This window comes from Misgurnus anguillicaudatus, chromosome 23 (genome assembly GCF_027580225.2).
Source record: "Misgurnus anguillicaudatus chromosome 23, ASM2758022v2, whole genome shotgun sequence".
In the NCBI taxonomy this organism is placed as follows: Eukaryota; Metazoa; Chordata; class Actinopteri; order Cypriniformes; family Cobitidae; genus Misgurnus; species Misgurnus anguillicaudatus.
In genome coordinates, this window is record NC_073359.2 from 24,484,717 (window position 1) to 24,512,500 (window position 27,784).

The window sequence follows — 27,784 nt, forward strand, 5'->3', positions numbered from 1 at the left end:
ACAAACAGAAACAATAAGCACCACACTTTCAACACTAATACAAACAGGCACTTGCAAAATGAAAAACATTATCTAATGCAAATCAACACAAAAAATGTTTGCAGCAGGCAATGTCAAAATCAATAACCATCTAAAAAGAAAACAATGCTCTTTAAGTGCACACAAATAAATAAAAACATCTGCTGTATAAAACAGATCACTATTGCCAGAGGGGGCGCTCTGGTCTCACAAACTCCAGCATCTCAGGCTCATGCCACAAAATTGCTAACAACAGCATTTTCCTTCTAGCAAACACATTTATTTCTCTTCCCTGACTTAATTCCCTTAACGCTTCCCACAAACCAATGCCAAACTCCCTTTCTTTGTTTGAACACAGCATGCAGGCAAACAAAAAACAAAGCACCACGTATAAACGCATTAAAATCAACTTCGTAACATACTCATGCTGTTAGCATACTGTACCTTGGAACGTCTAATACTCTGTGCTGATTGGCCGAGCTGCCGTTATACGGACAGAAAAGAGGAAGTGAGGTCACATTTATATCACGTAAATAATAATTAAGATGTCAATGTGAAATGCAACCCTTTTTACTTCGACAATATCAATAAAAAGCATATAATTTTATTTAAAGAAAAAAACTCTAAAATTGAAAAGAAATAAGGCTGCATTAGTAATACAATTTAACCGATTACGAATATTTAATTTGCTAAATCTTGCACAATAATTCACTGACTCCAAAATAACATGGAAAATTATTTCAATTTGACATTAAACATTTAAAATGAACATTGCCGATGTATGAAATGTAGGTTGGTGCAGTACGCAGAAGGTCAAAAAGTTGAGTGGGTGCGAGTTATTTCAGGTAATATATTGTTAATAGAGTGACTGCACCACTGAAGCAATTAATTGTGTCAGACAGAACAATGACAGAGAGAGAAAGAGATAGAGAGAGAGAGAGAGAGAGAGAGAGAGAAAGAGAGAGCTGATATCAGCATGTGTCTCCATGCACCAAGAGCAGATGGTGGCAAAGTCACACACACGAGAAAAACCAGCAGGACTTCAGGTGTGCATTATCTGTTCCCTCTCCTGGCATCAGCCAATCACACGCTAGTTTGGACTGGCTCGGGATGTGATTGGCTGACTTAACCAGTCTTGTCTTATCTCTGATTTTATACAAAGACATTAGACGCCGGACACAACAGCAAGGGCAGACCACCACTCAAGGGCCATCACACCATCAAAGAGAAGATGGGTCAACTATAAAAATTGTTTCTTTATTATTATCCTATAAGTCACCAATGTCATTAAATTAAAGGTGCAGTGTGTAAATTTTAGCGAATTGCAACCAACGGCTTAGTCAACTGCTTACCCCTCGCTTTTGAAACACATAGAGAAGCTACGGTAGCCGTCACCGCACAAACATGTCATTGTCGGAGACGAATTAGTAAAAAAAATTGTCCGTTAAGGGCTTCTGTAGAAAAATGGCGGCACAAAATGGCGACTTCCATGTAAGGGGACCCTCTTTGTATGAAGATAAATAGGTCTCGTTCTAAGGCAATAAACACATAACGGTTCATTATGAAAGGTCTTTATACATCCCTGATAATATAGTTTTGTATATTATTTAGCATTTCTGTCAAGAGATCCTTCTAAAAATTACACACTGCACCTTTAAAGTAGTCAGCATTCTGGGATTTATCTGTTATATAAAATTAAAAAAGTCAAATAAATTAGTATTAGTGGTAAATAAGTATTCAGTGCACACAGTTCCATATCCTGCTGGCTTTGGAGTACGTTACCCATAATGCACCACTTGTGGTACCTTCGTCCACCACATACCTGAGTTTGATGGGAGGAGCTTTGGTCTATCACACACTCCTGAGTGTGCGTGCCATTGTTCTGCGGTGTGTATTGGGGGTCGTTGGGGGTCGCGGGCGATTCGGCCGGTTGCGGGCCGTCACACTCCAGAACTTTCATAACGTCACAACTTCTGGTGTCTAGAGAAGATTCAGACATTATCCTCAGACGCAAGACCGAAAATCACCACCTGGAAGAGAAAACAAAATGAAATGTTTTCGCAATATTTATAATACAAGTGCATAATTACGAATCCAAATATGGGCTTAGCTCATGAATATTCATCCGGCTGGTGCTCTGTAACCTTCCTGGAATATGCGGTCATGTGACATAATTAATATTCACTTCGCCAGGGAAGGATTCATTAGGTAGCTAGCTGACGTTTGCCCAATAACCAAAATCTGCCTTTTAGCCATCCGTTACGTCTAGTGGCGGATGTCACGTTACATAATTAATATTCATGAGCCGCTCTATCAAGATTGTGGAACTGGTAACTTCTCACCCAGTGCTGAATAAATTTGCCAAGTATGTCAGCAGTTTTACATCAAATAAACCACTTGAACTAGTTAAAATAAGTTGAAGAGTCTTTCATAATCCATCACCCATTAAAAAAAATCTGTTTACCGGCTGTGCTGTTTTCTGCACTGGGCTGGAACCTTAGGGAGCGTAGGACCCTGGGGCCTCCTGAGGCAGCGGGGCGGACTGAGAGACGGACAGGGGGCAGCAGCAGTCCCATGACCCCAGTCACCAGCGCTTGGGTCGGGTCGCCAAGCCACGGCTCATACGAGCGTTCCGCATCACCCTCGGACACCTGTCGCGCAAGCAAGGACAAAGGTCAAGGGTTAAATGTGGGAGGTCAAGAGGTTAAGGATGAGTGGATACAGTAGGCGAACTGGTGTGGGTGTGTAGTGTAGGTCTGGAAGGTCTTTTAGGAACACCGCAGCCCTTCTGAAGAGTCAGAATGAGGACATGAATATGGAGAACAGACTGTGCCGCAGAGCCCAGCACACATTTAAGGCTGAAACTTTGACGCAGTCGTCATTTAAAACGTTACAATGAACAGTAGCATTGGCGCAATTTGACATTTGCGACGAACTGATAAGATATTGCTCATTTGCGAAAAATATTTAACTAAAAATATAAATTTACGAATCATCAAAAAATTACGATTAGTCAATATATTAATAAATATTGATTCGCAAACTGCTAATAGAATCCAACCACATAACGCAAATAAAAAAAATGAAGTTGTTACAATAGACATTTATGCATTACTACTGCTCTCAGACGAATACTTAAAATACCGATAATTAATTTTCCTACTTTAAATTCAAGAAAATAATGCATAATAATTAAGTCACATTGTTTTGTAACCTTCACATAACGTTAAAGAGATGTAACCTACCACATAATGATCCAAACCATCCCAATCATTCATCACAATTGCATTCATGTCTGCGTTCTGTCCGAATGAACTGAACATATGGGGCAGTGTTCACCCGAGCATCAATAACCCCTCCCGTGATGATACATCACCGCACTGGCAAGGCAATCTAGATACCCGCGCCAAGCCGAGACCCACCCGTCAAGGTCAACTAGGCCTATCTTGAAGCGCTAATCTTGTTAACACCACCAGGTCCAAACACACACACAGTAAAACTCCCAAGTCCAGACAGCCAGAGATTCGCACACTTATCAGTCTGTGTGCGATCAGGTTACGAAAACCATTAGATGCGAACACACACACATCCACACACGCACAAACACACACACACGCACACACACAGATAATAATTCAGAGGATTAGCATCACATACACAGTGACAGAAACACAGGTGGCAGTATTGACAAGAACAGGTGGGTCTGACCACACACACATACACATACACAAATACACAAGCTGTCATTGAAACAGCCAGACGGCCCATCAGAAAGATACGAGATTGTGCCATGCTTTTTTCCTGTGTGTGCGTGTTTACACACCAGTCGCATAAAAATTTGCTTTTCGTTAAGTAACGATACACGCACCCTGGAATTTATTCAAGGGCGTTTTCGACATTTACAAGGGTGTATTTTCTCCCTAACCACATTAAAACGCAGCACGCCGTCCATTAAAGTTGAATGTTTCGACTGAATCAATTCAAGTAAATTTTTAATCGTAATTACGGCCCATCGAATCAAATTAACATGGAATGCATAAGATAAAACGGCAATAAATGCGCTTTAAATTATTTACCAGCCTCTACGTTAGATCGGATCTGGATATAAGTGCTGTTTTGTTAGTTTCAAAGCAAATTTATTTTTCATGAAAAACATCACGCTACAAATACGACAGAATTATTAAACGCACAAACAAACGAGGCTAGGTACGATTTTACGAACACATAAAATGTTAGATAACTCGCCTCCACGTTTTAAACACCTGGGGCATTTTTAGGCACTTTCTGTATTTACCCGCAAGCCTTCATTAATTGACAGACTATGATGATAAGATGCTATATCCATCCTTATCACCTCGTAGCGAAAACCTTTCATTTTTTGGGCTCTTTAAAGCCATTGGATGGCTCGAACAGACCGGGTGGTTCCGGGTCACACTGTAGTGGTCGATGAAGCGAACACATTATACAGGCAGACGGTAAGTGATGCTCAAGGACAATTATGATTTGGGGGAGAGAGAGCGAGAGAGCAAGAGAGAGAGAGAGAGAGAGAGAGATTCAGCCCACGCAACACCTACTGTTTGCAGAAATAACACCCGCACACACACTATGAAGTGCACCGAACACACAAGAGCCCTTCATAAATATCGGAGCACAGCTCTCGCTGCGGGCTAATGTCGGCGCTGCCGCGTTTTCCCCTCTAACGTACCATTTATGTAAAACCACAGAGGTGAGGTGAACATCCAAATCTGCATTTCAAAATACGCCCTACACCCCAAACCCCCCGCGCTCATAACGCGGCTTTCGCTCCATATTCAATAAGTTCTCGTGCGCGTTACTAGACAGAAGAGACTCCCCGTGGATCTCAGCTGCCACATATATTCAAAAACTTGACAGTACAGATGTCCGAGCACCACGCTGGAGGGATATTAAAAAAACACAATCAACTACGGCAGGAAGACAACACAGACGGACTGCGTTTGGGAATCCGTTAAGCTGCCTACCTAGACAGCCTAGCAGTTTTGGACATGATGGTACGTGTGAACCAAATCAAATGCACATGCTGTCTACGTGGGTATGATGCCCATAAAGGGTTAATCAGGTATAGGTATCAAACTAGGTATGATGCCCGAATGTGCTGCCTTTAAGGACAAAAATATTGTATCTGTAGATGGCAGGCACAAATTTTGGCTGAACCTTGAAGGCGGGTAGGACGATTATTAGGTGGCCAGATCACCAAGCACAATACCTACAAATATGTTCACCAGGTAGGAACCCCAAAAATGCTGTCTAGGCATACAGCCACCTAGATAGGACATTATCTAGGTAGGCAGAGCTTACTATGCATATGTACACTATGAAAAAAAAACATTTCAGTCAGAAATAAGTGATATTGGAACAGACTTCTGGTCCAACAGAAATGACAAAGACAATCTTGATCTCACTCGAACATCTTTGTTCTCCCATTTCTTTCAGCATACTGTTGACGAAAACAAGCAATCGAATAAATATTAAGTGGACATAAAACAACAAAAGTTTTCAATTTAAGTGTACTCAACAGACATTGTTTTTATTTGAGCGTTACATGGCGATGAGAACCATCTGTAATTTCCCATGATCAATTATTAATTGTCATATTTCAAGGAGCACTTACCCTCCTGACAAAAGAAACGACTGCGTCGGGCTTCAGGCTACACAGATGCACTTCACTCCCGTCTTAGACTAATATGCAAATGACCCACGTTTCTGGTTAAAAGCATCCTTAATGGTTTTTCCTCCTTTTTCTCGTTACAATCCGACTTCTCAGTGTGTGGCCGCCGTCACGGCCGCTCTTCTCTCCTCATCAGCTCATTTACACGATTCGCCACATTAACGATATTAGCCGAGCGCCTTCAGACGTAATTTACACGGACGCACAAACGCCCGGCTTTCCGCTGATGGCCGCCTCGGGCGCTTTGGCAAATTATAAAATAGGGCAATTACGGCATGTCATTAAAAACTACAAGGGCGCACACGCGCAAACACGCAGAGTGAAATTTGCTGACACGCAAATAGGAGAGTCGGAAAGAATTTACTCATTGCTTTTGCGAAGATCTAACGTTAACTTAAAATAAATTTTATTGTTAATTTAATTGTAGCTATTTAGAAATGTGTATTCGAAAAAAAGATGTAACATAGAAACTATTTTGACGAGTTTACTTCTTAATAAAAACTTCAAACAGCAAGACATTTCTAACTAAATTGACCGTCTTAAAAAAAAACACGTAACAAATTTCCAACCACTAATCAAACACTTTTATAGCATTTCACATATTTATTTTAAAAATATGTTTTACATTTTACGTAATTAAAACAAGAAAATCACCAACAAACAATTACTCCTATGTCTAAATTCACACGCACACACCTGCCTGGTGGCGTTCATGATCCTGTGCTCGTCTCACATCATTAGTTTCCATAGCAGCCCGGGTGCCATCAATCGGAGCGCGCTCAATGCAGCTCTTCTCTTCTCCGTGTGAGCACGGACCGCTCGCGTACCTGCCCAAAGCCATCGCTGCCGCATTCCTTCCTGAATCTCCCCTCTCTCTCTCTCACGCACACACACTCTCCGCCAAATCAACAGCTGGCCTTTGTGATGTCATCCCTCCCTCAGCCAATCACAATGCCCAGAGGGCTGGGTGCAGTATGTCAGCGCTAAACAGGGCTCCACCCTCCCGAGCCAATCAGATGTCCCCCGTGGACCACAGAGAGGCAGATGCCAAAGACACACACATGCACACACAAACGCACACGGCCAACTGTGGAGAAGTGCCACTGTGGGACAGTCTGTCAGGGTAGGAGCGCGCCAACACTGCAAATTCACCTCTTTGAGGTGCCGAGGGTGTACATAAGCCACCGTTCGAACCCAGTGCCGCAGTCGAACACACGCCCCTGCTTGAAGTGATGCTCCCTTCTGCGCTTCTGGCTTGCACTGAAGGAAACGTTTCAAAAAAATCTGTTCTGGTTCAACGCTTCGGATGAAACAAGCCCACTTATACCAGATAAACAGTAATTCTTCTTTAAGAAAAAATTATATGGTAATTAGAGGGCGTAGTGGATGCAGCACGGGTTTAATAAACACTTTTTGCATTGCTGAAGGACACGGGCAGGTGAGGTGATTTTCAAAAAGTAGGTCACAGGAAATAATATGCAGTGCCAACGTTGCTCCAAAGCCAAAAACTAAAGGCAAGCAGAAAATCTGAAACCAAAGCTGAACTACAGCAAACAAATAGCATTACAATAGATTGATTAAGACCATTACAAAAATAGCTGTCTACGTAGGCGAATCCTTAGGTATAATGCTCAAATAGGCTGTTGCGGTCATAACTCATTTCGATTTTTCTGTCTTAAGCACAATTCTCAAAACCTGACAAGGTACGCAGCTCACTAGGTATAATATTCGAAAAGGCTGTTTTGGTCGTAACTCAGTTTGATTTCATTGTCTAAAAAGGTACGATTTAGGCACAATTCTCAGAAATGCCGTCTTGGTAGGCAGCTCACAACGTATGGTCATTACTAACATAGTCCAAAGAAAGATGTCTAGACATGCCGATCACTAGGTATGATGTCTTAATAGGCAGCTCATTGGTTGTAACTCATCACATCCATAAATCAAAGAAACTCCCTAGATAGACAGCTCACTAACTGGGAAACCCAAATAAATGCAGTTAAGGTAGGCTTGATAGGTATGATGTCCAAAACTGCTGTCAAGAAAAGTCACTACATACAATTATTCAAAAAAAAGCTTCCTAGGTCGACATGAGATGGTTTAATTGCGAAAAAATGCTGTTTAAATCTAAAACGTTTGCATACTAACGAGATACCGAGCCAGAATGACGAATTAACGAACAATTTTCATCAGGAGGTGATGGTGACCGTCTGCGACAACAACTGCGGCGGTTTTGCTTAGAAAGAGGAAGAAAAAGTCACACTGACAGTTACACAAAGCCAGTCAAGTAAAAGTCCCCATTCACCAGGCATTTGCACAGCGCCCATCGCTGAAAGAGAAATCCTGCAAAATTTTAGCTAAACGGAGCATGACATACATCGCATTTGCATAACAAAAGATCGGGAGGGGGGCAGCAGCACTTGCACTGTCGGCTAATTGTAGCCCAAGATGCTGTTTGCCTGCAGAGGAAATTTGACAGCGCTGTTTAATCTGCCTTGCCCCCAACGGTGTACGAATGCGCGATGGGAATAGCCCGAGGATAAGGGTCGGAATTTACAGACGGATTCTAATAAGCACTTTGAGGGGGGCTGGTGATATGCATTGAGTCAGGGCTATCTTGACCAAACGGCGTTACCGAAAACCTAAAATAAATGAAGACGATATGGATTAATGAAGCAACACGGGCAGTAGGTGGAACCTTGGTAGTAATTTGTATCGGATATTATCTTGTTAGGGAGGAACATTCAGCGGCACGCTGATTACCGTTAGATAGAACAGGTCAATAACTCTGTAGCGCCCCAAAATACCACGGCGCCATGAATCACTGCGCCAGTCATTATTCTCGTTAATACGGAGGAAAAGGAGAAGGTCTGCTGTCCGGCGGCTTTTTCAGCCGTGTAAGAGCAGAATGAGAAAATGTGTTGACATTTAAAGGTGACCGGTCTTGATGGTCATTTCTCTGGTCTAGGTGACACCTTCGGGCGCATCCGAGACCTGGTTACATCCAAGAAAAATGTGCCGATGAGGGTTTTGTGGAATTCTGGATGCTTTCTGATGCCAATCTCTCTGGGTGATAACAAATCTTGCCAGAAGCACAGTTAGGAGGTCTTGCACAAGATGAATGGTACTTATCGGGTGAACAGGGTGCAGAGGGTAAACAGGTAACAGTCATGATATGCCAAAAAATCCATGGCAAGGTGATATTGACCTCGTTTGGAGGTGATATGCTATTTCAGCGTTTATCGCTCTCTACATTAATGTCACTTTTTGGGTAACCAGGGTGCAAACGGCTAACTTTAAAAAGAAGGTTATTTTGACCTCCTATGTATATCAGAGTATTGGTTTTACTTCTTAACCCCAAAAGCCTTGCTAAGTAGTATTACGGTACTTATTACATTCATGCATCTTAAGGCAAAAAGTAATTATCCAAACAACGTCTAGACTCAGACAGTATGAAAGAAAGCGCAATAAACGAATGCAGTCCCGCGGACTAAAGTGATGCTCGTGTGGATTGTAGTTGGGGGGGTGAGGTGTGGGGCACAGGTGAGAATCCTCCTGTGGTGATGCAGATGAGCTACGAACGGGAGCTCGTGGATCATTCCTTACCGCAGAGCCTCCCGCGCACAAACATTAATATTCGGCGTGACAGAAACAGGCCGGCGGCGCAGGAAACCAGGACGCCTAACAATACACCGTACGAGCGTTTAAAAAAAATATATAAATAAAACAACAACAGCTGAACAATCGCAAGGTCAAAAAGGAGAGCAAGACTATGAATCACGTCAGGTGTTTCCAAGAATGATGAAGTTTGCGTATTTGGTTAAGTAAAATATACGCTGCTGCTGCTGCTACTGGGACTGGGGTACTGAAAAACTGAAGATACGGATAGCAAATGCAGAACGTTGAAGGTTGTAAATGTTTCATATCATAATCCTTAACCATCACAGACATGACCTTGAGTTCTTCCGAACGCCCCTATAATCGATCTAAAGCATGCTGGTCTGGAGAAAAAGCATCTGGTAGCCAAGCAGGTAACAATAACGCTGTGCCAAAGCGATTAAGCCTGAAAAGCTGTAAAGATGAGACCTATTTAACTACACACACAGAGATAATAAAATGTGGAGCACTGTAATTTAGATTAGATTTAAGTTCACATCCAATATTTACAAAACGCAACAACATTATGATCTATTATTTACATCACATTAAAGAAACAATACAACACAAGCGATAAATTAAAAGGACACTGCGATAATCTAAAAAGTGCCTTGATAAAAGCGGATCAGAACTAAACATGCAAACATATTGAGATATTATCTATTAATATAAACTATATTTATGTGATATAATTAATAACAAATTTGATGATATCAAAAACCGGTATGAAACTATTAAACAGCACCTATTGCTGCAGTATAGCATGCATAGTATGCAGTTTACTGGATATATATGCATGAAATCCCAAATGACCTACTACATTTCCCACAGGTACAGTATACAACTACAGCACACTGTGTGGAATGTATCCCACAATGCAATGGGGTTGACCTTCCATTTCTAGTGTGATGGACAAACCCAATTCAACCATGACTGATCTGTATGATCAAATGTTTTAATATTTATTTCATGCAACAATAATTTGATGCACTCTCGGACTTAAATGTGAATTATGAGAATTAATACACAGTGCATTATGCAAATATTTAATTTTAAAAATATAATATAATAGTTTAGTAAAACTTAAAATAGAATAAAATGTTTTTTTATATAGAACAAATATTTAAATGTAAAAATAACAAACGTTTTGCCTTAGCAACTTAATCAAACACCAATACCAATAATAAGCATAATATTGGCAATATGATCTAATTATGCTGAACATACATAACCAAAACTATATAAATCTAATGCACAGACATATATGCACACATTTCTACCAACCAATCAGGTTTAATGCTAAACATAAATATGAAAAGACAAATAAGTAGTATTATATATATATCTTTTATAATCTCCTCCTGGTGGTTTGGTTCCCTGCACAGGCCCTTATGAATGAAGCCTGGATCTTTTCAGACCAACCTACAAAGATCAACCCTAAAACTAAAAATACATCACTTAGATAAAATCCTAACAAATAAAATCACATTAAAAGCATAAACGTGTATGTGATTGATTTATTTGCATGTTTATTTATTTACTCTTCCTGTCTGATCTCTCCTTGGCCCTAATATACAAGATATACAAGACATATATTTCATATATACTTAAGCATCAAAACACCCAAACGGTTTACAAAACACTCGTAGGCGCCGAGAAAAAACAATGTCAGTTATCTGAGTTCGGCATTTGGCCTGAAACGGTTGAAAAACGACCAAAATAGATTGGTGCGCTAACACACATGGTAAAGCTAAGTGAGTTAAAACACACATAGCTCTCTACCAGATTAGCCACATTGACAGGAAAAACGGCGAAAATCGCGATAATTCGGGTTTAATGAGGGTAAATATGATGTAGGCTTACCTCTATGACAGAAAGAAGGATAAATCTTGAGAGGTATGAGGAAAAATAATGAGTCTAATGGCTGCTAAAGGCTGAAGGCAAAGCTGTCGGTCTGTCAGCGGCATTGAAGACGAAACCCTCAAACGCCTGGAAGGGAAAATAATATTTCAATGAAAGTCTACCGATAGAGGGCGCCGCGTGGCCCCCAAATACGACTGGATCTTATTATAGACTCAAACTACTTAACAATTTACCAGGCAAATATATTTAGAATAGTCACTGCAAGGTATTAAATCACGGTAAATTAATTTACATCAACTTCAAAATGGACGTAGATTTAACGTTCATTTTTATTCATAAATTAAAATATAATATATATACAGATATATTCAATATATATGAAAATAACAATGTTTAATATAGAAAATACCATTACAATATAAAAATGTATATAAAAAATAAAGTATGTATTATTGGTTTTACTAATAAGGATTAAAGTTATACTTTAATTAATTAATTATAAAATCTGTATTATACTTAGAAGTAACTAAAGTCCATAGGACTCAATAATATATATAATATAAACAGAATATTAATTTGATTTGTTAATGATGCATTTGAAGTATAAATGTTCCCTTTTTAACTCAAAAATACTTTTCCATGCCACGTGATAGGGTTTCAACCAATCGGTGATCAGTAATCATGTCCCGGAAGTACCGCCCCTGCGTCGCCCCTTGATTTCGGCTCTAGGTTGTATTTACATTTCTAAACGCAAGAGAATGGTGAAAGAAGCCGATTGACTGGCATTTAGAATCACGACGTATTACATTTCCTTGAAAATAAACGGGTTTTTTTCCTCAGAGAAAAAGAACGCCGTAACGTTTTCACAGTAACACACTGAAACGTCTGTCAAACGTTCTTTCATAAACATGTTTAGGTTTGTTTCCGATATAGTTTTAAAGTGAAATGTTTTGTACATTAAGAGGCTACAGAACAAACAAAACAGACGATTTTAACTACCGATTATGCTCATTGCCATTAAAATCGCAGTCGTCGCGTTGATATGACGTACGCGTGCCTTTCTGACGTCATTGACTGTCTTGCCGCGAAATGTCAAATCATGCATGCATGCGCTAATCTCTGATAACTGGGACGGATAATGGTAAGTGTGGTGTACTGTAACTGCATTGCACTCGTTTTGGAAGTATAAGATTGAGTTAAAGTTGTTCTTCTATACGTATTTATTATAGTATGGATATTGTACGTGTATAAGTATGACTTTGTTTTGGTATGCAGTATTAACTTTACCGCAAAGCACGGTTGTATCACAGTTTACTGTAAATCTCATATATTTATTTGTATAATATACAGAATTGAAGTCAAAGCAATGAAAAACAGTCAAGTCAAATATTCAGAGGAGTCATCTGTTGGCAAAGATGCATTCCAGCAACTTCCAAAGAAACTGCAGGATAAACTCATGCCCTTCCAGAGAGAGGGGGTCTGCTTTGCTTTGTCCAGGGATGGAAGGTCAGTTTTGTTACTCTGAAAGAGGGTCTTTAAACAGAATAGGGGTCTTCAAGGGGGTGCACATCAGGTGGATGGGAGAAAAAACTCAAATTAGTTTGCAATATATCCAGAATTCATAATATTTACATTTGCATGCATGCATTTGGTAGACACTTTTATCCAAAGCGCCTTACAGTGCATTAAGTGCATAAAATAATAACCATAATGCACTGATTTACAAAATATAATTTGATATGGGACAGACATTAAAAATGTGGATTTTTTTCAAACCCAGCGAGCATACATACTGATAAAAATGTATACTTTGTAATGCACTGTAACTCGCTTTGGATTAACTATCTGGCAAATCCAGAAATTTACTGTATACATTGGATGAACGTTCAATATAATATATAATAATCTGCTTTGTGTTTATGTCCACCAATACCCCAGTTTTACAATGTTGTAGGATAGATAGTAATAATATACTGTATATCTCTTAATCTTTGCCTAATTAGGGTGGGTAAGAGTCTAATTTACTCTTGTTTTGTGTCAATCAATGCTCTTGTAGCTCTGGGTCAGACGGGTCAGTTAGATGGGTAGCAATGGGTCTCTTGGATCGATAGTAGGACACTCTGATCTCTGGTACGGGGTCAGACACTTAATTAGATGAACATTCGATGGGACGGATATAACGGAATCCCAAAGGAGTCGGAGTCACTGTGCATGATGGGACGGCCTGATTTTTTGGTTCAATTGCATTATTTACAGGAGAGAAAATTAGGCATTGCCAATTAATGTTATGTTTGGATTTGTAACTATTATTACTTGCAGTCGCAGCTTCCAAAAACTTTATGCTGGACTTGACTTCTCAAGTTAAAGGATTAGTCCATTTTCTTTAAAAAAATCCAGATAATTTACTCACCACCATGTCATCCAAAATGTTGATGTCTTTCTTTGTTCAGTCGAGAAGAAATAATGTTTTTTGAGGAAAACATTCCAGGATTTTTCTCATTTTAATGGACCCCAACACTTAACAGTTTTAATGCTGTTTAAAATTGCAGTTTCAAAGGACTGTAAACCATTTCAAACGAGGCTTAAGGGTCTTATCTAGCGAAACGATTGCTTTTTTTGACAAGAAAAAGAAAAAATATGCACTTTTAAACTACAAATTCTCGTCTTCCTCCGGTCGTGTGACGCGCAAGCGACCTCACGCAAGACATCATCCGGTCAAGAGGTCACAGATGACGTATGCAAAACAACGCCCCAGTGTTTACAAGTGTGGAGAAACAACAACGTCAGAACGGTCCTCTCGGTCGAATTTTACAAATTAATGTCTTTGTGTCAGTTTATTGTTTAAAATGGTCCGCAAATGTGCGTTTCATATATGTAAAACGTGACTTTCCACGTCATTACGCAATTACGTGAGGTCGTGCTGCCACGTCACACAGCTGGAGGAAGATAAGAAGTTGTGGTTTAAAAGTGCATATTTTTTATTTTTCTTGACAAAAATTAAAATTATTTCGCTAGATAAGACCGTTATGTTTAGGATCGTTTAGAGTCCTTTGAAGATGCAATTTTAAACTGCATTAAAACTGTTAAGTGTAGGAGTCCATTAAAGTCCATTAAAATGAGAAAAATCCTGAAATGTTTTCCTCAAAAAACATAATTTCTTCTCGACTGAACAAAGAAAGACATCAAGATTTTGGATGACCTGGTGGTGAGTAAATTATCAGGATTTTTTTAAGAAAATGGACTTATCTTTTAAGCAAACCCTCAGTTATAATTGTAAGGGTTATTGCGGAGGGTTTTTGTAGCTGAAGGGGTCTGTTGCAGCTGGCTGCAGAATAAGTGCGCTTTACATTTACCATAATCACGTCTGACTGCGTTCAATCGGCCGACACTAATTTCCTCTTTAACTAGACAGGTACTATTAGTTCCAGCTGCTGTTGAATGGTTAAAAATGAATATCTAAGTAGAAAAAAATGTTTGGCTTGCTCGTTCTCCTCTATGGTTTTGAATGATGATGCGAAATCCGGATGATTCCAATACGTTTGCACTGCAATGCATTGTGGGATAGATTCAAAATATAGGCTCCTTTTGGAATAACCCTGGTGGTTCTCTAGCCTGTAGTATGCATATTGTGCATAGTATCCAGACTAAATTTCCTAAAATGTGCAGTGTATAATATACTTTTATTTATTTTATTTTTATTTATTTAATTTTTGTTGCATACTATTTCACAAGCTGTTTTAACCAATGAAAGACTCGGCATAGGCTGGTTAATGGTTTATGTTTAAAATTAAATACTTGGGGATACAAAATTGTATTCTGTATACAATTTTTTAAGTAGTATGTGAAATAGTTTTTAAACAATACTGTGCGACGACATTGGCACAGGGTTCCCACATGTCCTTGAAAGTTTGTAAATCTGGGGGGGAAAATTCAAGGCCCTGGGAAGTTTTTGAAAATATACATACATACATACATACATACATAGATACATACAGGTCGTTGAAAGTGCTTGAAAGATTTCTGGAAAAAAATCCATATTATTCCCTGTGTAGTGTATGATAATATCATAAAAAGTTTTTAAGCACACGTGCTAAACTGTTCGCTTTAAATGCTTATATCTTCTATATGTGAATGTTGATTCATAACAAAATGCTTTTTTGCATAGTTGTGTTTGGCACATAAAAACGTCTTGGGTTATGTATGTAACTGTTGTTCCTTGAGAAGGGAACGAGACCCTTGCCATACTTCGTGCGTCCCTGTTACGCCATCTTTGGCAAATATTTCAGATAGCGATATACTCCCTGGCTCCTGCATCACCCTGTCTTTGTCGTTAAGCCTCACCATTTATTAAATTTGATATACACATTCAGACGCACTTACCCCTGGACACGTCCCCAAATTGTCACCGCAGTGAAGCAGCGCGAGTTCCCTCAAAAGGGATCTGTAACAATATATCTTAAAAGGTAACACGATGTAACCTTGCTCTCACTCGAAATGTGTCCCCACATTTAGTCCTTGAATTTGAGGGGGATTTGCACCTGGAAAGTTCTTGAAAGGTCCTTCAATTTGAAGTTAACTAAGGTGTGGGAACCCTGTTGTCATGTGACCGTTACGTTTAGGTCAAATTAATAGCATTGCATTCTGAGATACATTTTTCCAAACAGCGTGCCTTGGATTCGGATGTAATTTTTGATATAAAAGCAGTCCCGGTAAAAGTTGACAGGTTCACATCTCCACTCCGGCTGTTAAAAGTTACTACATCAATCAAAAAGAACATATGCATCACCTTTATGAAGCGATCACTTTTATACGAACGGACGTGCGGCCTTCGCTTTTTGTTCTCGAATTTAATTTGACGATTAATTTCCCCTTGTGTAGCGCTTTGATCCCGGTAATCAGTTAGTATGCGGATTACGGCCCCAGATAATTGCTCTCTAATTAAATATGTAATCTCCACTCCAGCCAATAACTCGAGCAATCCTCGGCTGTAATTACTTTATCCGTACAGAGACTCTCCACCTCCTGTTTAATGAACCGTGACAGCCGTCCACACGGCCGCGCGCGTGTCACCGCCAATGACTAACCAGTTTTTGTTTCGTGTTTTTGGCGTGGGAAATAAAGTCGTTATTTACTGTTTTCTTTTCACATTAGGCTTGTCGGATTTAAAAAGAAACTCGAGATTAATTAGCGCGGACGTTTTTGGAGCGCCGACACTTAAATCAACAAGCTGCTTAGATTTGCATGTTTATATAACAGTGACGTACTTTTCGTACGTTTTTGTTTGTTAATTTTCTGATGGCGAAATTAAATGTCAAGTTATACCTGGTTATCTTCCTCCGTGCCCACATTTTAAATGTAAATTGAATACAAATTTACTCAAACAGAACAAACAAGATGGTTTTTTTATTATTAGTGTCGACTGCATGGAATGAAAATTTATCGTGCTTACTAGTGCGACTAGTCCACATGCAAACCTCTCATTTCCTTTGTTCTACTTTATCATCATGTTAATAAATATATAGACAAAAAATAGTCTTTGATGATCTTGCTAAAATGGTTTAGTTGGTTGAGTAAACTCAGGTTGGCCACCTCGGAGAACTGAAGTAATCTGTAGTCATTTTGCGTTTGTTTACGTGTTCCTAAATGTAGTTTATTTTTAATCTTTGCAGTTTTTACCTCGCAGTTAGAGCAGATATGCGTTTTGTACCACTTGTGTAATAGAATACAACCACTTGGTGTTTTCTAAACCATCGATTTCCGTTTTTTCCTCCTTTTATCTCCCACCTCTCCCACTCTCTATCTCTCTCTGCAATTCAATAATCCCCTGAAGCAGAATTGCTTTTTTCCTTACAACACAGCCAAAGCACACACTGAGACACGATGCTTGTTCAAATGATCCAGTGTTTCGGAGCAGAACCGTGCTGGTTAGATCAAGATCTCATCAGTTAGTTGTTACGAGTCAAAAAGATAGATTTCCACACCGGTTTAATATCTATGAAGCGCAAAAGGTTACGATCAGTTATCACTTGATACAACCTCACTTGAACATCTTAAAGTATTAGACCAAAGGTTATAGATTACAAACATTTACCATGATTTGCTATATTTGCTACATGTAGGGAACGGAATATTAGAGACTTGGGAATAGGAATTTTTGACAAATACCCAAAACATCCTGACAACTTTTCTCCCCTTTTTTCTTTAATCCCACCATTTTTTCCCCAAAAATGTTTATGTAAATTTTGTTTTTTTTGGGGTGGCAAATACCAAGTAACAAGGGAAGTCACAGGCACATCTAGAACTGTTTCTGCAGCTACGATAATTGTTATTTATCGTGTATCGATGTTGGTTTCCGCTGTACAGCTAGCGAGTTGTAGCATGACGGATGCCAATTTTACGCTCTGTCCATCACAAACGCGAGTAACGTGAGTTTATCAGCTCTATACTAACACGGTCACGCCACATTAAAGATGCTAATAAAGCCATAATGTACCAGCGTACGGGCTACGAATACACGCTAATTCATCATTTCGAGCGATGAAACGATACGCGAGGGCGGATTAGCATACGGCTTGCTGACACAATAACTGTGGTTTAATGAGCCCCGAACTTTAAACTACCAATCAAACCAATACACCACGACCCACCATGTCACATGCCGCAGCCAAACTATCTCTGTCTCTAAATCGAGCACCGTGGCTGAGACAATCGATAGCTATTGATCTGAGACGGAAAGCTGTGAAGGAGGGGTACAGTGCGCCGTTTATAATTGCATCAGAGGTGCAAATTAAGGCACGGGAAAAGATTAAGCGGTTATTCAATATTAGGCTTGTAATGAAAGTGAAATAACGTAATAAATTAGTGCAAATTAAGCTGCCTTCTGTTGATCCACCGCTTGCCTTCATGTCAGGGATGACTTGCTTAAAAAATGTGTTACTCTTATGACTTACCAGCCTAATGTATTTAGCTGGTCTCTCAGCCTAGTTAAGCTGGTTTGGTTCGATGGTTCAAAGCATATTTTTAGGAAGTCTACTCCATTCAGCCAAAGAATGTACATTTTTAATAATTTAATGAATTTAAGTCGTTTTAACCAAGAAAGACAATAAAAGTCCTTTTATTGTTGAAAGTAATGGATTTGTTGATGCAAGGTCTGCGTTGATGACTGCAGCTTTAAACTTCACGATTTTAGAGACACAACTTTTAAAAGAAGTTTTAGGCATGCCGACATTCGCACATACTGTAACTATCCAAAAGCGCAGGACACCTTTACTTTGACTTTTTTACTTATTTTTAAAAATGTTACACTGAATATTTTGAGCCTGACAATAACAGGTCTTTAACTTATTGTTGCACACTGTGAATTTATTACGCAAGTTCTGCGTTGATGACTGTAGCTTTAAAATTTGCGAGACTCAATGTCGCATTTTAGCGTGTTGACATTCACCGTTACTATCTTGAAACGCAGCACACTTTTAGGTAGATTTAGATTACCTTACTAATGTAAAACACGCAATATTTTGAGCCTGACAATGATAGTCTTCATATTATTGTTAAACACTGTGAATTTGTTACGCAAATTTGTTCTGTGTTTATGACTGTATCTTTAAAATATGCGATTTTAGAGACCCAGCTTCGCATTTTAGCATGCCGACATTCACCATTATTGTTAGTATCCTAAAACCCAGCACACTTTTAGCTAGATCATGTAAAACACTCGATATTTTGAGCCTGAGAATAACAGTATTTAACTTATTGTTGCACACTGTGAATTTATTACGCAAGTTCTGCGTTAATGACTGTAGCTTTAAAATTTGCGAGACTCAATGTTGATTTTAAGCGTGCCGCCATTCACCGTTACTATCTTAAAACACAGCACACTTTGAGCTAGATTTAGATTACCTCACTAATGTAAAACACACAATATTTTGAGCCTGACAATAATTGTCTTCAATTTATTGTTAAACACTGTAAATTTGTTACGCAGATTTGTTCTGTGTTGATGACTGTATCTTTAAAATTTGCGATTTTAGAGACCCAGCTTCGCATTTTAGCATGCCGACATTCACCATTATTGTTAGTATCCTAAAACGCAGCACACTATAAGCTAGATCATGTAAAACACTCGATATTTTAAGCCTGACAATAACAGTATTTAACTTATTGTTGCACACTGTGAATTTATTACACAAGTTCTGCACTGATGACTGTAGCTTTCAAATTTGCAAGACCCAGGACGTTGCATTTTAGCGTGCCGACATTCACAGTTACTGATACTATCCCGTTTTGTTTATGCTAATTTGTTCTGTGTTGAATACTGTAGCTTTAAAATTTGCAATGTTAGAGACCCAGCTTCGCATTTTAGCATACTGACAATCACCATTATTTTTAGTATCCTAAAACGCAGCACACTTTTAGCTAGATCTATATTACCTCACTTATGTAAACACTCGCTATTTTGAGCCTGACAATAATAGCCTTCAATTTATTGTTAAACACTTTGATTTTTTTAATGCAAATTTGTTCTGTTAATGACTGAAGCTTTAAAATTTGCGAGACTCAACGTCGCATTTTAGCGTGCTGACATTCATCGTTACTGTTACTATCCTACAACGCAGCATACTTTTAGCTAGATTTAGATTAACTAACTAATGTTAAGTATTCAATATTTTGAACCTGACAATAATTGTCTTCAATTTATTGTTAAACACTGTGAATTTGTTACGCAAATTTGTTCTGTGTTGAGGATTGTATCGTTTTAAAATTTGTGATTTTAGAGACCCAACTTCGCATTTTAGCATGCTGACAATCACGATTATTGTTAGTATCCTAAAACGCAGCACACTTTTAGCTAGATTTAGATTACCTTACTAATGCAAAACACGCAATATTTTGAGCCTTACAATAATAGTCTTCAATTTATTGTTCAACATTGTGAATTTGTTATGCAAACTTGTGCTGTGTTTATGACTGTATCTTTTTAAAAGTTGCGGTTTTAGAGACCCAACTTCGCATTTTTGCATGCTGACAATCAACATTATTGTTAGTATCTTAAAACGCAGCACACTTTTAGATAGATCTAGATTACCTCACTAATGAAAAAAGACAAGACAGCATTACACGGCATTTAAAAATGTCCAACAATGAAATTCTTAGTGCTGCTGGCAGGCAAATCAGACAGAACACTCGTCGGTCGCGAGCTGCGTTATTTAAAGAACAGTGATTAATGTGCGAAAAAACAACGCATACACACACCTGAGTGGCACTCGAGGCTTGTGAGAGCACATTACATGGTGCTAGCAAGTGAACCAACAATCTGAAGGCGAAGAAAACCCACGGGCAGGACAGAGGTTGTTAATCATCCTTTCAACCCGAGAGCACAAAAAAACAAGATGAACAGAGAGCTCATAGCCATCGCTCTCGTTCTCTACCGCTTTCACTCGCTCTACTTCTCTCTCTGTCTTTCTACCTCTATATCATACTGTAGATATTTCAGGAGGTCACTTTAATAAAAAATATTGTGCAGATACATTATCTTATTTTTGTTTTATTACTCGATACAAAAAGGATACAGCATTGGTTCTATAGGCATCCAAAACACTGAATATTTGGGTTTTAAACCTGAAATCTAATCTTAAGCCAGTTTCATTCATTTTTTCACTCAAGTATGTTTAAAATTGTTCACTTGAAAACAAATTAAAGCACCCCCACTCTTTACCACGGTACTTTACACTGATATCAGTGTTGTTTTGTTAGTATAAAATAAGATAAATGTGCTTCTAAAAATGCTAGAGTATATTTGCTGTATTTGTCTCTTTCACAATGTACTATTGTTCTGAAAATAAATAACACACTCGGTTTTTTGGAAAGCATCTTGGATATTTTTAAAGTCTAGGGTACAGTTACGGTAGCAGAACAGCTTGTTGCAAATGAACCAGCGTCACTGGAGCACATTTATAATGACCGACACATACGTCATGATACCAACCTTCATTACCGGATAAGTTATTAAAATTAAATATTAAAAAACAAAAAATTACTTTTTTAATAAACAAAAAATTAGCATGATTCTTTTGTTTCTGCCAGTGAATGTGTGTGCTTCATTTGTAGCCGGTAAATCCTTGAACATTTCCTGGCGCACAAGCAATTAAATTTTTTCCCCTGAAAGAATACGCTTAAGATCAGCGTCTCTCTGCATTACTTAAAAAAAATGAAAAGAAAGCGAGAGGGCTGAAAGTGAGCAAACGCATCCCTCTAATGAGTAGATCCGCTGTTTGAACAATGAATGCGGGCATCTGGTGGCACGCAGTGACATTTTACTAACGAAACCACAAAAACTCTTGATGCTTTGTTTCTTTCGCTGGTTTCAGCAGGATACAAATGTTGTAGACTGTTGTAGTATTTTTTTATTTGCATGTGTCATCATGCATGTGCCAACATGCTACATACATGCAGGAAACAGAGGTGATGTCCTGTATGCAAGGCCTACATGTAAAGGTGATGGGGCGCAACTTGACATTGTCTAAATCAAACAGAACCATGCGAGATGTCAAAGCGATACAACAAACGGCGAAATGCTGTAAAAATGAGTGCTGTTTTTATCCCAAACCTAACCCTAAACCTAATGATGCATTCATACAAGCCATGGTAGAGGCGTCAAGTGAGTGATTTCAATGTTAAGTCAATGTGAAAACGTGTTGACGCTAGGGTTGGGTATTGGCAAGGGCCTCACAATACGATACATACCACGATACATGGCCCGTGATGCAATATATCACGATACGATACGCTGCATGCTGCGGTACATACAATACTTTGCAATACTTTATCTTTTTTATCAAAAATGACTCCCGCTAACTTCTGAGACATTGGCCGGATGGCCACATATGACAGACAACTGGACAGCGACAACTACAGCAGCACACAGAGGGATTTGATGAGTTGTTAAAAATATTGATAGTAGAGATTGATATTTTTGCACAGCTCTAGTTGACGCGCACCTGGAGGTCTCGTGGCACAAATAAGGCGTTTATTGTGGCGCGGTACACGCGATTCCGCCCCATTGGCAAATGCCGCGAATTGAGCGTTGCCACGGCAAACGTGCAGGTTACTTTGGCGGATAAACGCGCCGCGTTAACCAATCAGGAGTTTGCTCTAGTAGTGACGGGATTACAGGAAGCGAGCAGAGTCGTAGAAGCATATGGAAGGCCCATCCATGATGCGAATTTCCGCGTGAATGTCTCTCAAACTAGACCCGGTAGACACGATTTTGATGCCTCAAACGCAGCTGGTGTGAACCCACGGTAACATTTCACAGGATTTAGGCGGTATTGTATCCCATTGAGCAAGAACCACTGTTTTCATCCTAATCCTACCCTTAAACCTAATCCTAAACCCAAATTCTGGCAAGATTTAGGTTTGCTGTATCCTTTTAGGTAAAACATTGCATGAAGTCGAGCACACCAAGTAATGCATGTAAAAGAACACTTTGGACATTTATGAAAAAAAGAAGAGCACGACCCACAATACAATTTTATTCAGTGTTGCTCATTACATTGCATGTCTAGTTTACATAATAAATTTAGTAATATACAGCAATTAATAAGTGATTATCTAATATAACCAATCATTTTATAACAAAAGTACTATATTGAATAGAACATCAATACAGTACAAAGATAAAAACCTCTCCCTTTCACAACAAAAACAATTCACTGTATACATTTAAAAAAAAAAATGCAAATTTAAAAAGCCTTTAATGTAGACAACAATTCATCATTGACCAGATTTCGATTTCCTTGGGATGTATCTAAAACATCATATATTATTCATAAAATTAAATCACACATTTTAATAGATTATCAACTTCAGAAACAATACCAATATGTGTAAGTATGGTATGAACATGACTTGCACACTACAATATAGGGCTAGATTTACTAACAGCTTGCGCCAGCGCAAACCATCATTTTGCCATTAAATAACGACTGTTGGGATTTACTTAAGATTCGCAGTGGGTCATTAGCGCTGAAAAGGTGTGGTCTAGTTATTTTTGCGACTGACCTTATTGCATATGCATTTCTAGGAGTTTTCCTTTCAGAAGCAACATTTTTGGGAGGATATTACTTAAATGATTCACAAAACACGATTTACTAATGTTTGTGCGTGTGTTATGACTGGTATTTGCGCCATTATTTAGTAAACCTTCACTTTTCAGTGTCCACTGGCTTTGTTAGCTGTAATGTCCGTGGTGCTGAACTCGAGCGCATGCGTTAACTCATCAGCTCAGCTTATTTGCGCCCTGCATTAATTTGCGCTGCTCTTAGTAGATTGCGTTGGTCATTATGGAAATCAGTTGTTGCACCTGTGTTATTTAATTTGCACTTTTTTAGTAAATAACCAGCAGATATTACCACTCCCATCGTCACATTTTTGGAATTGCGCTTGCAACCTAATTTGCCCCGTTTAGTAAATCTGGCACTTTAACTGTTATCTCCAAGTGTCGAAAAAATTGTTATTCCGCTGAGTCTAAATGAGCGGCCATCTTGTCAAAATTTCCTTTTGACATTTTACGTGGTTCTGTGTTATTTGGACATCAAGTTACGCCCCCTTTTTCAATTTACGCCCCAACATATCTCGCAGACAGATACTATTGCGACTTTCCACTGCACACAAATAAAATGATGGCCGATAAACCGGAAGTTATTCATTCCTATGGAGAGTTGCACTAGGGGGCGATCTCCGACAGTCGTGTCTGAATGTCGCGTAGAGAGGAAAGGTGGCTTTATACATACAGTATGTATTAACACTCTTGTAAATGATACACAAGGTTTAGCCAATCATATAGGTCATTCTAAATCAGTAGATAATTGGCATAAAGATATGAAAGGTGCTGCAAGCCTGTTTCCAAATAAAAAAAAATGCATTGAAAGCATTATTGGGGGATAATGTCAGTACAAAAATTCTTTTTTACTGTAGTCTGTTCCTCACACATATGTATAATACTTAATCGTACTTATTCACACGGGGGTAAGCGTTAACGCTTGACGCAAGGGTTGTCTGAATCGTGGAAAACAGCCAATCACAGCGGCTGCAACACATGCTCCGGTCTTCCATAAACATAATTGTCTGGCTCTGCCTAGGTTATTTGCATAAGGCGATCTGATTGGCTGACGCACACGTTGCTGCTTGAAAAGTGGAGAAATGTTCAACTTCTATTGCGAGCAACGGCACTGACGGATCCACAATTCAGTTGGGCAACGCATGACGTCACCCATTAAAAGTGAATGGGAAGCGTCAACGCTTACACTCTGTGTGAATGTACCGTTAGTCGTATTGACACCATTTATGATGTTTATGTTGTTTTTTAACTAATGTAGTCACTGTTAACTGTTGCTGTATAAGAAACATCTGTAAAGGTTAATAAAAACAACATTTGTGCATTAGGGTGAACAGAGGATGGAGATAATATACATTTTTAAGTAAACTGTTTCTTAAATTCTATAAATTTGAGAAAAAGTTGACATTTTTGGTAAAAAGAAAACCCTTTACTAATATTATAAGATTCCTGTTATGGCATTGATTGGAAATGAAATCTTTAACATAACATGCTTGCTGACCACAGGTCTTCTTTGAGATTAGCTTTGCTTGTCCCTTCTGGCTGAATTCGTCCGTCGAGTTCAGGTGTGTGGGAAATTATATTGAACAATGTGCACCGGACGGGAAGCCCGGGTCTCACAATATCACCCGGATCAATACGTGTCTTTCTGGCCATCGATTTCGTGAAGAAATTAAAAACGTGATTCAGAGGGTAATTATTTAAACCACGGCTGGAAAGAGGACAGCTGATTTTGATCACTTCTGGTGTTTGGGTGGGTCGTTATCACTGAACTCTGAAACTCCGGGTTCGATGCGCTTCATTTATTTTCATTTCTGTTTTGCAGGTGTATGATTGCAGACGAGGTAAGAGCATTTCGCTTCTCTTGGCTGAAATTCAATTGGGTTTTCCCAGACAATCTCCCAAGTCGGCCTTATGTTGACTAATGTAAAGAAACTCCCTCATATGTATACTGAATTGGATCTGGAATGTGTAAATCTTTTCATTTCAGTTGTTTTAACTTATATTAAATTAACAGGAGTTTGCTTATCCAATATACAGTACCAGTGGTTCTAAACTGGTGCACAGAGAGAAGGGAACATAACGCTGAATGCAAATAATAAAATGCAGTTCACCATATAATATCATCCATAGGATAGCAAATTAAACAGGTGTATCAACTTTTTTTATAGGGGACATTTCACAAGACTTTTTAAAGTTGTCGAATAAATCTTTGGTGTCCCCAGAGTACGTATGTGACGTTTTTGCTCAAAATATCATATAGATAATTTATTATAACATGTTAAAATTGCCACTTTGTAGGTGTAAGCAAAAATGTGCCATTTTTGGGTGTGTCCTTTTAAATGCAAATGATTTGATCTCTGCACTAAATTCCATTGCTGTGGTTGGATATTGCAGATTAGGGGTGGTATTATCCCCTTCTGACATCACAAGGGGATCCAAATTTAAATTACTTTTTTTCACATGCTTGCAGAGAATGGCTTACCAAAGTTACTGTTACTGGGTTGATCTTTTTCACATTTTCTAGGTTGATAGAAGCACTGGGGACTCAATTATAGCACTTAAACATGGAAAAAGTCTGATTTTCATAATATTTCCCCTTTATAAAATAGTTTATAAAGGATTATTTATTTATTTTAAATCTTGATGCGTCCAACCAAAACATACTATTTAAGCTACAATAAAAAATTGAAATCTGAACCAGTTGAGAACCACTGCCGTAGACCAAATCTTTCGCCACTGACCGTTTTTCGCACGCCAACAGATGGGTTTGGGAAAGACGATCCAGGCCATTTCTGTGGCTTGTATCTACAGACAGGAATGGCCACTGTTGATCGTGGTGCCTTCATCCTTGAAATACCCGTGGATTGAGGAGCTGGAGAAGTGGATACCAGATCTGGACCCCAATGACATCAACTTGGTGGAGAGCAAGACCGACACTATGTACGTACGGCAACTTAACAGTAAACTTCACATTCATTTTCTTCATAAAGAAATGGCTTTGAAAATACTGCACTGCAAAAAATGATTTTCAAGAAAAGATTTCTTCGTATTTTTGTCTTGTTTTCAGTAAAAATATCAAAAAATTCTTAAATTGAAATGCTTTTTCTTGATGAGCAAAAAGACCCAAGAAAATAAGTCTAGCCTTTAGACCAAAAATATCAAATTTAAGTGATTTTGTGCATAAACAAGCAAAAAATCTGCCAATGGGGTAAGCAAATTTTTCTTGAATTTTTTTTTGAATTTAGTGTTTAAAGAAAAAAATTTTGCTTACCCCATTGGCAGATTTTTTTGCTTGTTTTATGCACAAAATCATTTAAATTTGATGTTTTACTCTAAAAACTAGACTTATTTTCTTGGGTTGTTTTGCTCATCAGCATCTTAATTTAAGAATTTTTAGATATTTTTAATGAAAACAAGACAAAAATACTAAGAAAATGTTTTCTTGAAAATCATTTTTTGCAGTGTGGAGCTAAAAATATTTAATAAAAAATGTTATAGCAGTTTACATTTATTGTAATAAATAAAAAAATAATGCAATAAAGTATATATTTTATACATACAATTATCACAAAAAATTAGGTTTGTGTTATGATGCGTTCAGACCAGACGCGGAAGAGGTGGCAATCACAAGTGATTTACATGTTAAGTCAATGCAAAGACTTGAATAGGCATCCTGCGGCACGGTAAGCGCGGATGGTGCGTTCCGCACAAATTGAGCATTGACGCTTGATGTGTGCTAGTTGAAAAATCAGAACTTTGGAGGATTTTTGCGCCGCGTTAACCAATAAGGAGCTTGGCTAGCAGTGATGTGGTTGCAGGAAGCGAGCGGAGGCACACTGCAAAAAATGACTTTCTTACTTAGTGTTTTTGTCTTGTTTCCAGAAAAGAATCTACAAATTCTTAAATTAAGATGTATTTTCTTGATGAGCAAAATTACCTAGGTAAATTTTCTTGACATAAGTTTACTCTTTTTATAAACACTTAATTCAAGAAAAATTTTCTTATTCCATTGGCGTTTTTTTTTTTTTTTTTTTGCTTGTTTTAAGCACAAATTTGCTTAAATTTATATTTTTGGTCTAAAAACTAGACTTATTTTTCTAGGTTATTTTGCTCATCAAGAAAATACATCTTCATTTAAGAATTTTTTTATATTTTTACTAAAAACAAGACAAAAACACTAAGTAAGAAAGACATTTTTTGCAGTGCAGAAAAACAAAACATCAAAGGAGGACAATCATCATCGCTATACGAGACATCTTCGTACTTTTACAGGAATTTAAAGAATCTTGTTTGGAAGAAAGTGAGTGAGGAGGTCGAACAATCGGGTAAGTTTACTCAATTTGAGCTATATAAACCCCTGCCTTGACGCGAATTTACGAGTGAATGTCTCGAATGACTAGAATTTCACATGCGGCTTTCACACG

The 27,784-nt window shown here is 38.4% G+C and overlaps 2 protein-coding genes across 11 annotated transcripts in view; one reads left to right on the forward strand and one right to left on the reverse strand.

Moving 5' to 3' along the window:
- r3hdm1 (R3H domain containing 1) overlaps nt 1-11,398 on the reverse strand; it is a 34,468-nt gene extending 23,070 nt beyond the window's left edge. For 7 of the 10 annotated variants that reach the window (XM_055216638.2, XM_055216642.2, XM_055216641.2 and 4 more), the window contains exons 1-4: nt 6,422-6,612; nt 2,483-2,669; nt 1,841-2,048; nt 463-498 (exon numbers count right to left, since the gene is read on the reverse strand). In XM_055216638.2, coding sequence (XP_055072613.2) covers nt 463-498; nt 1,841-2,017 — 213 coding nt within the window. In that variant the 5' untranslated portion in view covers nt 2,018-2,048; nt 2,483-2,669; nt 6,422-6,612. Of the gene's footprint in view, nt 1-462; nt 499-1,840; nt 2,049-2,482; nt 2,670-3,263; nt 3,398-6,421; nt 6,613-11,242 lie in introns of those variants that run through there. The other 3 variants (XM_055216634.2, XM_055216635.2, XM_055216640.2) reach the window with 3 other exon arrangements.
- A 745-nt stretch (nt 11,399-12,143) lies between these two features.
- Nucleotides 12,144-27,784, forward strand: part of zranb3 (zinc finger, RAN-binding domain containing 3) — an 83,679-nt gene continuing 68,038 nt past the window's right edge. The window contains exons 1-4 of the mRNA XM_073861581.1: nt 12,144-12,383; nt 12,593-12,748; nt 25,183-25,201; nt 26,122-26,300. Coding sequence (XP_073717682.1) covers nt 12,609-12,748; nt 25,183-25,201; nt 26,122-26,300 — 338 coding nt within the window. The 5' untranslated portion in view covers nt 12,144-12,383; nt 12,593-12,608. The remainder of the gene's footprint in view (nt 12,384-12,592; nt 12,749-25,182; nt 25,202-26,121; nt 26,301-27,784) is intronic.